At 36.4% G+C, this 13,983-nt stretch overlaps 3 protein-coding genes and 2 non-coding genes across 5 annotated transcripts; 3 read left to right on the top strand and 2 right to left on the bottom strand.

Annotated features, from left to right (window-relative positions):
* Positions 1-362: 362 nt before the first annotated feature.
* LOC106176074 (bublin coiled-coil protein-like) lies at positions 363-2,006 on the bottom strand. The gene is made up of 3 exons (XM_013558295.3): positions 1,843-2,006; positions 1,526-1,673; positions 363-1,201 (listed from the first exon to the last, which is right to left on the bottom strand). Exons 2-3 carry the CDS (start codon positions 1,620-1,622, stop codon positions 927-929), a joined length of 372 nt encoding a protein of 123 aa, XP_013413749.2. The 5' UTR covers positions 1,623-1,673; positions 1,843-2,006; the 3' UTR covers positions 363-926.
* On the top strand, positions 1,832-7,672 carry LOC106151493 (spliceosome RNA helicase DDX39B). The gene is made up of 10 exons (XM_013524784.3): positions 1,832-1,925; positions 2,368-2,599; positions 2,886-3,013; positions 3,247-3,523; positions 3,731-3,849; positions 5,124-5,255; positions 5,727-5,836; positions 6,089-6,233; positions 6,754-6,901; positions 7,121-7,672. Exons 2-10 carry the CDS (start codon positions 2,395-2,397, stop codon positions 7,132-7,134), a joined length of 1,278 nt encoding a protein of 425 aa, XP_013380238.1. The 5' UTR covers positions 1,832-1,925; positions 2,368-2,394; the 3' UTR covers positions 7,135-7,672.
* LOC112042128 (small nucleolar RNA Z195/SNORD33/SNORD32 family) lies at positions 5,554-5,632 on the top strand. The gene has a single exon (XR_002886432.1). It is a non-coding gene; the product is annotated as a small nucleolar RNA Z195/SNORD33/SNORD32 family (small nucleolar RNA).
* LOC112042129 (small nucleolar RNA Z195/SNORD33/SNORD32 family) lies at positions 6,543-6,621 on the top strand. Its single transcript, XR_002886433.1, has one exon. It is a non-coding gene; the product is annotated as a small nucleolar RNA Z195/SNORD33/SNORD32 family (small nucleolar RNA).
* Positions 7,673-7,879: 207 nt separating the features above from the next.
* LOC106176066 (prostaglandin E synthase 2) lies at positions 7,880-13,934 on the bottom strand. Its single transcript, XM_013558282.2, has 6 exons — positions 13,589-13,934; positions 11,233-11,466; positions 10,496-10,710; positions 10,085-10,297; positions 9,274-9,388; positions 7,880-8,631 (listed from the first exon to the last, which is right to left on the bottom strand). The coding sequence occupies exons 1-6, from the start codon at positions 13,901-13,903 to the stop codon at positions 8,488-8,490; spliced, it is 1,236 nt and encodes a 411-aa protein (XP_013413736.2). The 5' UTR covers positions 13,904-13,934; the 3' UTR covers positions 7,880-8,487.
* Positions 13,935-13,983: the final 49 nt, after the last annotated feature.

Genomic DNA, 13,983 nt, shown 5'->3' with positions numbered 1-13,983 from the left:
GAAGCCAATACATTCTTTATCCACAAAGATCTCGTGCTATTTTTTGAGCCGTTTTTGTTTTTCTCTAGATGACAGTTCATAGATTTAAATTATGATTTCAAAAAAACATGGTTAAGTTGTTTCATACATTAGTATGTATGTTGATGTTGGAGCTCAATAAATTTAAAACAAGATTTAAGTTTAGAAATTGGCCTTCTTTTTACTGTATTTTGAAGTACTGGTATGACTGGCTTAGCCGTAAAATTTTGGGGGCCTCTGTAGGGCTGGAAAAAGGAAAATACTGACCAAATCTCATGTATATAACTTTCACAAGTGGCAAAAATATACCAAGTATCCCCTTCACAACAACAAACAAAAGGAAATGGACTTGCCAAACTTCACACTGATTTAATTTTGTTATATATTAGTGCTAAAGGAAATCCATCGGCACTTCCATTTTTAAGTTCTGCATGTCACTAAATTGATCTCAGCAAGTAATTTTCTCAATACTGCACTGGTCCCAAAATTGTCATTCTCAGCAAGTAGTTACAGCAAACAATCACATGCCTCTATGGCATCAATTTACTTTCGAAAGGTTTTTTGTAAAGTACATGTGTAACTAAGCACTTGACAACAAAATCAAAGCTATGACACATACACTGAAGTATTAAATTTGGCTTCAAGAACTAGTCTTTATAACCAGTTATAAGTGTTTTATAGTAAATATCCAGTATTGCACTCTTCCCCTAAATTTCTATGCTATATGCAGTACTGGTAGATTACTGCATGGTGATAAACATTTGTTTCAATTGACCAACAGCCTTGGACATCACCGCATGTTTTGAGTAAACTCCATTCACTGAATTGAATATCAGCATTCATGTCAAAATCCGTCACTGAGGAATGTTCAGTTCTGGGCGAGCTTGCAATAAATACACATACTTTATTCATGTTTCTTCAGTTTTTTCTGAACTGTCCACTTGTTTGTTAGCATCCCCAGCATTTTGGTCTATTGCTACAGAGCAGTCTTGCTCAGTGGAATCTGCTTCCATGTCTGTCTCTGTTTGCTGTTTTGCCACAATCTCAGTCTGCAATTCTTGTCTTAATTGCCTATTGGACTGTAGCAGTTCTAGCATTTTAACATTAAGTTGGTCATTCTGCTGCTCGATACTGTCCAGACAAGAGTCTAACTGGTCAAGGGTGTTGTTTATATTCTGATATTCTGTAAGAAAATATGAATTTAGTCTAGATGTTAACCCAGATGTTCAAAAGCAGTGCATTTATTTTTGAGCGAAATGTATCTGCATTTACCATTCATCTCTTTGGTACAAGCACAAAAATGCACCACAGTTGGTTTATGATACAATATGAATATTGAACCCCAGAGTTGGTGAAACTTTGGTTTCAAAATAATGTTTTGTAGCAATAATATAAGTCAAGTTTACAGTTTTCATAATGACACACTTCATCACCACTAATAAACAGAAAACCTAGCTATACAATAATCATTATTTGCAATACAATGCAGATATCCAACATCATATACCATGAGCATATTCTTCAATGGCTTGCTCCAGTGTCAAGTCGGGTTCCGCCTCGTTTTGCCCATTCAAATCAATGCCGTTTGTCTCCCTTCTGCTCATCTCGTGTTGTTTCTTTTCTTTTACTGGGGGATCCTCACATGATAAATTGACCTAGTTAAGAAAAGGAAGTGACGTAGCTTTGCATTTATTGAAACCTTCAAAAAAATATTTGTTGCAATATTTTGACAAAGAATCATATTAAAATTAATTAAATTATCACGGGACTGTCTAAAATTCTTAATGACAATGCATTTTCAATTTTTTTCCAGTGCGGGCTTACCTCTTTTCATGACGTCAGCATTTACCGGTGCCCTAATATTACCGCCATCTTGCTGTGAGCTAACTGAGAAGAAACCCAGGCAAGTAAGTATATCCTCAATCATCGTGTTTTTCAAAAGACAAAAGTTTCTTTGTCGTATTGCATTACGTAAATTATGCTTAGGGAGACTTAGTGAAGTTAAAACGGGACCTTAAATTTTGCAGATAATGGTTCTTTTTTGGGTAAATGTCTCTGGTCCTTTGGACTTTGTGGATCTAAAAAGTTTTGCCTTTGTCAGCAGTTTCTTATTTTGTGGTGTGTAACGATTGCTGGATAGTTTGACCTGCTATAACAGTTTTACTGTTTTCAAGTAAGAAGTTCTAGTAGTAAAATTCTTCAATGATCTTTTGTGACTTGTCCCTTGTCTTTGTTTTATTTTGTTCGAACAAAGAAATGTGCTTTGTCAATCTAACGAAATCATAACTAATAACTATAATAAAAATATTCGGTTTTTGATTATTTACGTCGTGAACTGTTTGATTTCAGAAAAATTTCTAAAAAAAATCACTGAAAATGGCAGAAGAGGCGGAAAATGAATTGTTGGACTACGAAGAAGAGGAGGCCGACGCCACCACGGAGGCAGCCGGTGATGCCCCTGTGAAGAAAGACGTGAAGGGCACCTACGTGTCCATCCACAGCTCTGGGTTCAGAGATTTCTTACTGAAACCAGAACTGTTGAGAGCTATTGTAGACTGTGGTTTTGAACATCCTTCTGCAGGTAGATTGTGGCTATATCTGTTTCAGATATTTTTGTAACAAATTACATTAAATTGCTTTTATGTATGCTCCTGTATATTTTGATTAAAGTTCTATACAGACAATTGATTAAGACGCGAAGAAAAATAAAACTGTTCATACAAGTTATCCTTTCGGTTGTTAAAGTTGCAATTTTTCTAGTCCTCATTTTACTTATTTTATGGTATCGTCAGGTTTTCTTAAAATTTATGACAAATTCTACTGTCAGGTGATAAAAGAATTTACACTGTTCCATTATATCTCTCCAGTCCAGCACGAGTGCATTCCTCAAGCTATCCTGTCTATGGACATCCTGTGCCAGGCCAAGTCTGGTATGGGAAAGACAGCCGTGTTTGTGCTGGCTACACTTCAGCAGCTGGAACCAGTGGACGGACAGGTGAGGAGGGTGATTAGTACTTTGCTGTGGGGTGAATCTGCCAACATTTTACCCAATTACCAAGATTTGTGAACAAAAACATTTTGTATTTTCTTTAACCTTCTCAATTTTTCTGTAATATTTGTGGAAGGTGAGTCAAAGAGTTTTTTTTTCTCATTGTTGACTGCTTGATGTGTATTAAGGATGATAAATAGTTAAGATTTGTTAACATAATTTTAAACTTGTCCTTTCAGGTCTCGGTACTTGTAGGCTGTCATACAAGAGAGCTAGCCTTCCAGATTAGCAAGGAGTATGAGAGATTCAGCAAGTACATGAGCAACATCCGGGTCGCTGTGTTCTTTGGCGGCATGCCCATCAAGAAGGATGAAGAGGTTCTGAAAAAGAACTGCCCCCACATCGTGGTTGGAACCCCAGGACGTATTTTGGCCCTGATTCGCAGCAAGGCACTGAATCTGAAGCACATCAAGCATTTTATTCTGGATGAGTGTGATAAGATGTTGGAGCAGCTTGGTAAGTGGGTTTGTTATATGATAAAGGAATGCCTGGTGGGGTTAACTTCATTGAACAAATTTGTTTTTTGGCAATCATTGGTGATGTGTCTGTTTAAGACTACTGGGTTATGCAAATGCTTCAGTTCTACTGCGTTTTATGTTAAATTATGTAAAAATTTATTTATTTTGATATGTTCACTTTATTGAAAATTCCTTGACATTTCAGACATGCGCCGTGATGTGCAAGATATCTTCAGAAACACACCACATGAGAAGCAAGTGATGATGTTCAGTGCCACTCTCAGCAAGGAAGTCCGTCCCATCTGCAAGAAGTTTATGCAAGATGTAAATATGTCCACCAAATCTCCATCTACCTGTCTCCATGGTTTGGCAACTGCCGGCTGAGGAACACCCCCGCTTCTGCATTTACAGCAGAGGAATGTCCTTTCTCGCTCCTTATAAGTCCTTTGAGCTGTAAAAGATGTGGAGATGCCAGGTCTCCGGCTGTCAAGCTAAATGGCAGAGGAATACCTCTCTATCCCGTGCTAGTTTTTTGTCATTGAAAGCCTACAAAAGTGCCACACTCAGGCGTTGTTCCACTTCATATGAAATCTTCGCAAGGCTCTCTGCTGCTGAATTTTCTGAAATAATGTTTGGTGCTATTTTGTGTCAGAATTTTACAAAATCTAAGCCGATCATGAATCATGCATACAGATGCTTCTGTATGTTAGGAGGACTGTTTTTAATCTGTGAGAGGAGTCCTTGTGCTTAGAGACAATTGAAACCCAAGGATCACACTCCAATGCAGTGAAATATTCTCATTGCCAAAGCCAAAGATGCTGACGGAGTCGCATTGCCCTTAGTGTAGGGAATTTTTGCTGGGCGCACGATACCCTGAGCTCTCAAAGCGATGGGCTATCAGCACCCATTAGTATAGGTTTCCACCGTGGAAAGTTCCCTCCAGCTTAATTTGCACATCAAAATTTTCTTTTGAGCTTTTCATGCTCAAGATAATTTCATTTGAATACGAAAATCTCAAAATTTACAGCAGAGAGCCAGCAACCGTGTTCTTGATATGCAGCAAAATGTGGACATTGTTCTTATGGTAATTTGGAGAGAGAGCTACTTCGTCGGTGTCATAGCAAGTGCGTAATCTTCAGCCTCTCGTTCAATACCTTTAGTGGCGCGCACCAAATAAGGATCACCAGAAGCTCTTGTGTTCCCACCCAGAAGAACCGCAGCACTGGCATAGGTCGGAGCTTGCCATAAAATGTTCCTCTGGTTACTTAGCTACCGTTCAATAATGTGATGGCCAAGCCAGACCAAACAAGGTGACTGTATGTATCCGCCATCTGATGAGGAGTTGCCACTGCCACCAACCACTTTGAAGAAGACCTTTTTCTTAACTTATTTAGTAGAATATTGTTATTAACTAGATGAAGTAGTGTTACACATTTTCATTACTTCTGGCTTCAAAGTAATTACCAAGATGATAAGTTTATATTTTTCTGATTTAGTTCATGCTGTACATGTATTTTGGTTTTTCATGCGATTTCCCCACCCTTGGTTTTATGGGTGGGGCAGCATGCTGACATGCCTTGTTTTACCTCTCCTTTCAGCCTATGGAAGTGTATGTTGATGACGACTCCAAATTGACATTGCACGGACTGCAGCAACACTACGTCAAGCTGAAGGAAAGTGAGAAGAACAGGAAACTCTTTGAACTCTTGGATCTGTTGGAGTTCAACCAGGTGAAGATTTTTCCATCCTTCATTAGGCCTATTAAAAAGGACCCAATTTCTAGGTTTTCAGGGGCTCATGTGCAAGGAGTTTAACATCTTCACAGCAACCTTGACCCATTTTTATTGAATTTTTAAAGTAAAAAAAAGTACTTTTTTTCTCGATAATTTGTAATGGGTGGTCAACTTTATTAACACAGTTGAAATAGTCAAATGAATAAAAATGAAATAGTAGGGATTCATTGAGGTATGTGAAATGAAATTTCTTGTTTGTAGCATTGTTAACTGTGCTTTCACAGATTGCTCTTCAAGTGTCAGTGATGATTTTTTTCACCATCTTTCGTTTGAAGAATTATGTAACCAAAACATGCACTACCAACTGAGACACTGAAATATTTAATATGAGAATGTACTTTGGTCCAAATATGTCTCGTGATATAATTATTTGTGGAATGTTTCTAATGCTATCCCGGTTGATTCCAGGTGATCATATTTGTGAAGTCTGTCCAGAGGTGCATGGCCCTGGCAGCTCTCCTAGTGGAGCAGAACTTCCCAGCTATTGCTATCCACAGGGCTATGACACAGGAAGAGAGGTAAGCTAGACAGTTGTGCAAGGCCCTTATTGACTTTCAGCAAAAATTAACTCTATACGGACTTAATTTGTTGATCAGTAGTGGAACAACTTAGTTTCTCTTTCCTTAATTGAACCTATTGAGTTTTTTTTATTTATTTTTATTTATTATTTTTTTAAGAATAGCTGAGTAATTTATGATATGGTCATACAATTTCTAGGCAATAACAACCCCAAAATATTTATTGAAGTTTGCCTTTGCTTATTTTTTCAGACTGTCACGGTATCAACAGTTCAAAGATTTTCAGAAGAGAATCCTGGTGGCCACCAACCTGTTTGGCAGAGGGATGGACATTGAGAGAGTCAATATTGTGTTCAACTATGACATGCCTGAAGACTCAGACACATACCTTCACAGGGTAAGCTTTCACTGTCATTCAAAACTGGATGTTTCATCACAGACTGATTGTACATGAATGTCATTTCACAATGTTTGAAGTGGGATTTGGATATAAGAGGGATGCATTTGACTAAGCAGCTTTCAGGGATGGCCGTTTGTTATTTTCAATCCGCTTTGGATCGGTTGTTCACATGCCCCTTCTGCCAGTTATTTCTTTTATGTTATCCTTGTACGGTAGTATGAATTGTGTTTGTCACTTCTGGTCAGTTTTATCGTTTATCTTGTATTGAATTTTATTTACCTAACAAAACAAAAAAAATGATTTACCAGTGTCAATGATGATTCATTCCACCATCTTTCGTTTGATCTCATATGAAACCAAAACATGCACTACCAACTGAGACACTACGAAGTTCTAGCATGCTGAGGCATTTGGGGGACATCATTTGCATTTGTATTATTATAACCCACTTCTGTTGAAAATGTTTATGCATACTTTTTTCGCCTGTATGATGCATGGTTTCTGATTTTTTTTTCAGGTGGCCAGAGCTGGTCGTTTTGGTACCAAAGGTTTGGCTATCACACTTGTCTCAGATGAAAGTGATGCCAAGATTCTAAATGATGTCCAAGACAGATTTGAGGTCAACATTACAGAACTTCCTGATGAAATTGACCTTTCCTCATACAGTAAGTGTGGAGATGTCTTTTTTGTTCTGCTAGATTTCTACAACAAAATTAGATAATGAATATTGAGTTATTGCCAAAATGCAGTTTAGAAATCTATTTGACATGGCAATATTGTCTTTTATTTTTCAAGGCATGACAATTTAAGCTATATTTAATGAAGCTCTAAATATTGTCAATTGGGTCGATTCTTTTACAGTAATTGTTGCATTTGTTTTTTAGTCGAAGGACGTTAAGGAGCCAGGATGATTTTAAATTGTTTAATAAAAAAGAGACATTGTACAGCACAGAATTTTCCCACTGGATGTTGCAATGCAGACCTTTACTTCATTCTGATGATATCTCTGCAAAGAGCGATTGTTTGAAACCAGGTGTGCTTCACTTGATAACAGTTGAGCCTGGAGTTCCAGAAGGGAAAGATATCAAAAGTAGTTTTAAACAAACCCGTTTTTAATACACTGTCAGCATCCATTATATATTGTACATAAGAGTTATTTGGATTAAACTCAGGCAGAAAGTTTGATTTCTTCCATTGTCTGGCTTTGTCCATTAGGGAAAGTCTTATTGTATTGTGAGTAATAAGTAGTTTATGAAGTTTGAGTCAGCTCATTTTAAATCAATGAATATAAAATGCTGAAATAACGTTGAAAACAATTGAATGTAAATATTAAGTTCATTTTTTGCATTTTAATTGACTGGATGTTTTATGTAGTCGATGATCTCAAGAAATGAGGTCTAGTTTTATTGTGAAGAAATAAAAGAAAATCAGTCTTAGCTGTGATTGGAAATTTTGCTTTCAAAAAGATCAATTCAACAAAATGCAGAGCATGACCACGGTTTATTCATTTTGAAAATTTTGCCAACCAAATCCAGAAAATGAGCATTGGACTTTGCTATAAACCATGGAATTGTGCTGATAATGGTATAAAGCTTGGGTTTCCAGTAGATTATAGATCTTTGTGAAAGATAAGAACCAACCTGTGACACGACGTGGAAAAGTATTTATTTTATGATATAATGTTCATTACAAAATTGCTGTTTACTGATGAATTGGGTTGATTCAGAACTTTACAAATTTGGAGTAAACATTCCTCGGAAACGAAGATGCATATAAATAGTACATGTACTACCCACCAATGGCAAGCCAGCAAAATTTTGTTAGAAGGAAATGTTAATAAGTCTGATGCTTTTCACCAAATTACCTTGCTGCCAATGGTATTAAATATACATTTAATACACAAAATTGACCACAAACATTTCTCAGCACTTGATACAAATGAACTGACAGGTGGAACCATTGTGGGCAAATAAATAAAGTGGAATAAGATTAATTGTCTACATACACATCAAATTCTGTTTTTACAATTCTATTTTTAAAGAATACATGAAGTTCTTATTTAAAGTCACATTATAGAAGGGTGATGCATTTCACATAAAATGCTTTCCAGTTTAAATGATGTCTCTATATATTTTCACATGGTTGTTGTTTCCCATGCTCCAAGAACAAACTTTGTACAGAGTCATTCTCACAACAACAGGGAATCCCTGTCACAAGGGCTTTAATTTAAATGATACAGTATCTGCATAGATCACCGCATGGAGTTCTGGGATTTTCCTGCATGGCTATCCACTGCTGCCTTCGTTGCCTCATACCAGGGCCCAATTTTTGTATTTGTACACATGTCCTTGAAAGCATCCAATCCCTCCATGGACCGCAGTACCCCATACACTGCCTACAAAAACCAATGGAAGTTGTTAAGTTTTTTACCCAATTGAATGATCATCATATAAGTAATTATGAAATTTTAACATACATAAGTTCTGGATTACCTGTTTGAGAAAACATTAATATTTCACATTGCAACTTGAAACACAGTCATATTTAAAAGATGTTTTAAATTATTATTTTTTTTTTCTGTTTGACATGTTATTGATATTTGGAATGATTATATCTTAGAAGTACTTATTAAATATAATTACTTGGTCACAATAAAAAGATTTATGCAGGATGAGATTATCAATGTTAGACAAGCTTCCAAGGGAGCTTGGCTCTTATCAAGCAAGCTCCAAATGTTTCTTCCCTAATTTCAGTCAGGATGTCCCCTCTTTGTTTTTAACTTGCACATCATTTGGTTTTAACTTGATTTCTCTTTTTCACCAAAATAAATTTTAAAAATGTGTAATCTTTATCCAGAGTCTGAAGTATATCTTCTATTTAGCATGATGACAAACATTCCTGAAAATGGGCACATTCCACGAATAATCACAAGCACAATGGGCTTTGGTCAAAGAGAATCTGAAACGGAAAATTCTTACATCAGACCTCTTCACCAGTACTTTAAATATATATGTTACCATGGGTGAGGATAACGTACCAAGTCGGACAAGTTTGGTCTGTCACCTCCCATGAACTGCTTCCCATCTAGACCACTTGTCCACTCATTTGCTGCATCATACAAGGACTCCCGTACATCTTCCTTCAATTTGTACCTAGGTACAAGGAATATTTGTTATTAAGTGGCTCAATTCTTCATATTGCTTTAGTACGTGATCCAAAGGATGTGGACCTGAAAATGTACTCTGTCTCAGCTCTGGCCTCATGAAAATGTCTTTTTTAGGCCAGATTATAGCGAATGATAAGTTGATTAACAAGCATCAACTCTCTGTAAACAAGACTGGTTTCGTTGTTTTTGTTTTTTTTTAAACAAATGACATTTTTTTTAAACAAATGACATCTGACAAGCAACGTTTAAGCAGCTGAATTTTAGGGTTACGTATTTCACGTTTTCTTTTTCCAACTGCAATTTTGTAACATTCACAGTTTGGGTGATTTTAGAGAATAATGCAACATTGTTAAGTTTTTTCCTGGTATCATTTGCAAATTTGTCCCAAATACCAATTGGGGCAACAACTTTTGATTTCCTCAAAATTAGGGTCAGTCCTTCTCTTTAACTAACTACTTGCTCAATTTTGAGCTTGCCATCTACTGCTGAAATTTGACAAATTAATTTCAAAGATATTCCTCAGTCCAATTTGTACATAATATTCCCAAAATAAACAGACTTGACAACCATATTTATCTCGTTTTCAACTGGATTGAGTCCATTTACTTTGGAAACTTTAGATGTAACATGCATCATTGTGCTACAACTGCTTAATTCTGCAAATCATCAAGTCAACACTCACTTCTTTCTGAGTCTTTGTCCTATTACATACATGGCTGAAGCGCCCACGTAGATAATCACATATTTAGCCCAAGTTCCAAATGCACTGTCATAATTCCCCCATTCTGCAAACTGGTAAAAGGCCTGCACTGCCTCTGGCATGGTTCTGTACACATTGGGGGAGATCATGTGAACCATCACATCATCAGCCCACTGTCTCCATTTCCTCTCCTCACTGAAAGTAAAACAAAATGTATCTAGTATCAAAATGGGCTCAAGATAGTTGGTTTAATTCACCCTCCTCTGGATTTACAATTTTTATCTTGGCAGATGAAAATTATGCATTTAGAATTTATTTTCATGAATGACTTGGAGAAAACTTAGTCATTTTACATACATGTTCTTTGTAGTCATTTTTCTGACCTATGCTTACCTTCGTCCAGCTTCTGTTCCATCTGCTTTGTTCTCCCCATACATAATAAAATACCTGTTAGGTATTTCCTGCTTTATCTTTTTCCTAAGCCAACCTTGTTCCTCAGATTCAAACACTGGATAGTTCCTAATGACTTTTCTCAGATCAGCATAACCACCCTTCTCATGCATTACTGTTGCTAGCATGCTTATGATGGTGCTAGAATCCCTCATCTCCTACAGAATATACAAATAAAGAAAATGAGAAAAATTATTCATAGCAATAATATTTAGAAATATCTGATTCATTACATCAAAGTTATTTCACATGGGTAACATTCTTTGTTGGGTGATCTGAAATATTCTTTTACAGGGGTATTTTTACAAGTATGCAACCGTGTAAAATGTTAAGTACTGAAAGTTATTATTTTTATCAATAATTGACAATTTATAGTCTGTCTCTACTCAGTAGTGATTAACAATATTGAACAAAATGGCTAAATTATACTTCTACTCCTAAATTTAAATTTTGTCATGAGAAAGTTACTAGTAATAAAAAAGTTTGGGAGGTTGTTTAAAAGAAAATAATAATTTAGGGGGAAAACGTATTTTGAAAGAAGAATGAAACATATCACTGAGAATTTAGTTTTTCCTTTCACCATGAGTAACTAAATACTTTTCACTTGGCTAAAAAGAGAAGATTTATGAAATACATGAAATTTGACACTTCATTTTATACACAACTTCCTATTTCCTTACCAAAGGATTTTTACTTTTTGCGATCGCCTCATCAGAAAATTCATGAGCCAAGATAAGAGGGACTTTCTTGTTTTTCTTGCACCACCTCAATTCGCCCTTGGTGACAGGGTTGACCTCATACACTTGGTATGGGACTCCATAGTAATCCAAAAAAGCCCGTACTTTGCAACAGAATGGACAACTTTGGTATTGAAACAGCTGGAAAAGGATTTCAGAGGTACCTACCTCTCCTTCCTGAAAATATGAATTTCAAAGTGATTACAGGGCTTGACATAACTAAGTTGTGCAAGCAAGTCTAATAATCTACTTTCCCCACTCCAAAACCAATGCCTCTATGCCTAGCAAATATGAATACTAGTAGAGGGAAAACACTGATATTTTGCTTTTTGACATGCAAGACTACTAGATTATACTTAGTCTAGTAGTTACTGCAACAGTGCATGTACATGTAAACAGGTGTGCCTATTTAATAATGAATGGTTATGAGACTGACATCCACCTTCCTAAAATGTGAGAAAAAGTGAAAATTGTCATTATGTATATATATCTCTAGATGAATGATATTACTTTTCTCGCATCAGAGAAAAAAGCACATAATTATCTACGACCCTGAAAACCATTTGACATGACTTTTATATACTACTAGATAATTTTTTGGCAGGAAACAAGGTGAATAAGTCTCGAAGTATGGTAACATTGGGGTGTCATGTTGCTGCATCTATTTTTGTTTCCAAAGTAGCATAGAGGAGGAGTATGCCTACGGCAAACATTAAATGAATTAAGAAGTGGTAAGGTCATTGAAATATGCCTGAAGAAATTATATAAATGCATTTTTATTGTTGATTCTGGTAATCTGAAACTTGACTCCAGTGGATTCTGGTAAATAACTTTTATTCTGCTTTACAGAAAATGTAGTACAGTGCAAAAAAAAAAAAAACAAAAAAGAAATCCAGTCGCAAGTAAACACAAGAAACAAACATACACAAGAAAACGGGGTACTAATATAAGAGCAATATATATTACTAGGTAAATTATAACATTGATCCAACTTTACAAATCGGTACAATTGTTTATGTTGGGGCATGGCCTTATTGCCAAGAAGAGCCACTCGACAGGATGCGCTACTTTAATATATGCCAAAGAAGTGGCTGACCATCAATACCAGATACTATTTGTGGCCTTGACTGGCAATTAGGGCCTGGCCTTTGTGGCACACATGAACAGTAGTCAATCCACCACACCTGAGTCTTTTGTTTTTGTCAACCATTCAGTCACTGGGGTTTTTGTTATGTGTGGCTTCTTTAGATAGGTATATCACAATCCGTTAGGGGCGCTACAGTAGAACCTATCCAACCGTAGTGCTGGGGAAAGCTGTTACCGGCCTGCTCACAGGTGGCAGATGACATTCCATTCAAAAATCTTTTAGCACTGTATAAATAAACCAATACAATCCATTTACTAAATAAGCTGGCAGCCAAAGGCTAAATTCCGGTTACCTTACCTTCCCATGTTGCTATCTTTGAGAACATTGATTTGCCGATGTTTTGAAGTTTTGCCTCGACGAAATGTTTAAAATTTCAGATAAGTACTGCAGGTAAGTTTTTGTAATTTATGCCTTGTAAAGTTCATGAAATTTGCAATATTATGGCGAAAAATCATGAAAAATGAACCATGCGAAACAAATTTTATTTGATGCGCAATATTTACATGTATAGTACATGATCTGCACGGAAGCCATTCTAGCCATGTGCTTGTGCAGTCGCCATTTTGGTTTTGTTTCTGGGTCATTAGATTTACATAGAGCCCTAATTGTCTTAATTGGTCACAAACAATTTGAGCCAAAGGCCCATTCACAGGCTGCTCTGCTGCAGTTGAGTGATCACTGCTGGTCAGTGGTCACAGGTTTTTAGCTGAAAACTGTGGACACTTTTGGTGAAATTTAGCAGTTAAAACACTTCAATATCTTTGTTGCTTGTAGGAATATTTTAAATATTCCAAAAGAATTCATCTGTTTTTTGTTTTTTTTTTTTTTTGCATTACCTTTCAGAAGATATTAGTATTATAATTTTCTGATCAGTTTGAAATTTTTTCTGATATACCTACTTTACATAAGTTCCTACAATTCACAGTTTAATGTGTGTACATACCCTGAAAATGGTTAGGGCTTTCAAGGTTAGGGCTAAAGAGAACAAATGCTATTACTCGCCCTCTCTTGGATTACCCCTGCCACATGCCGATTTGTTAATTTGTTTCAACTATTATTAATTAGTTAGTATGACCGGGGGGGGGGGGGGGGGGGGGAATCATGCAAAAATATTATATATTTTGCCTAACTACCATCACTCATACATCTTACCACTCTGCTAGCATTCAGCACAAGCCTGCTATTTTTATATCCAAGGTAAAATCCAAGAAAGAAACCTCCAATAATAAAGTGCAATTGATATCCCTTTCTATCATCTGAAAATTCTGGTCTTTGGCGAGGTAAAATGGGTGGCATATGTGCTGGTGTCTTCGCGCGTTGTATCTGTCCCTGATATTTTCTAACAGGAGGTACTCCATTATGACTCCTCGGAACTGTGACTAGTAAAGGTCGTCTGATTCCTAAAGAGTATAAACTTTTAATGCGACATGACAGTCCTAGGAGCGGTGCAGAACTGCAGGCAGACATGTTTTTACGTAAATCATTGGCTTGTCTTGCGGGGACTCTCTTGATATGTTCCCCAAATACTTTTTATCCGATAACGTTGA

This window comes from Lingula anatina, chromosome 3, assembly GCF_051362555.1.
Source record: "Lingula anatina isolate TDL-2025a chromosome 3, LinAna3.0, whole genome shotgun sequence".
Classification (NCBI taxonomy): Eukaryota; Metazoa; Brachiopoda; class Lingulata; order Lingulida; family Lingulidae; genus Lingula; species Lingula anatina.
The sequence above is the reverse complement of the archived record's forward strand: the minus strand, read 5'-3'. Positions and strand labels throughout refer to the sequence as shown.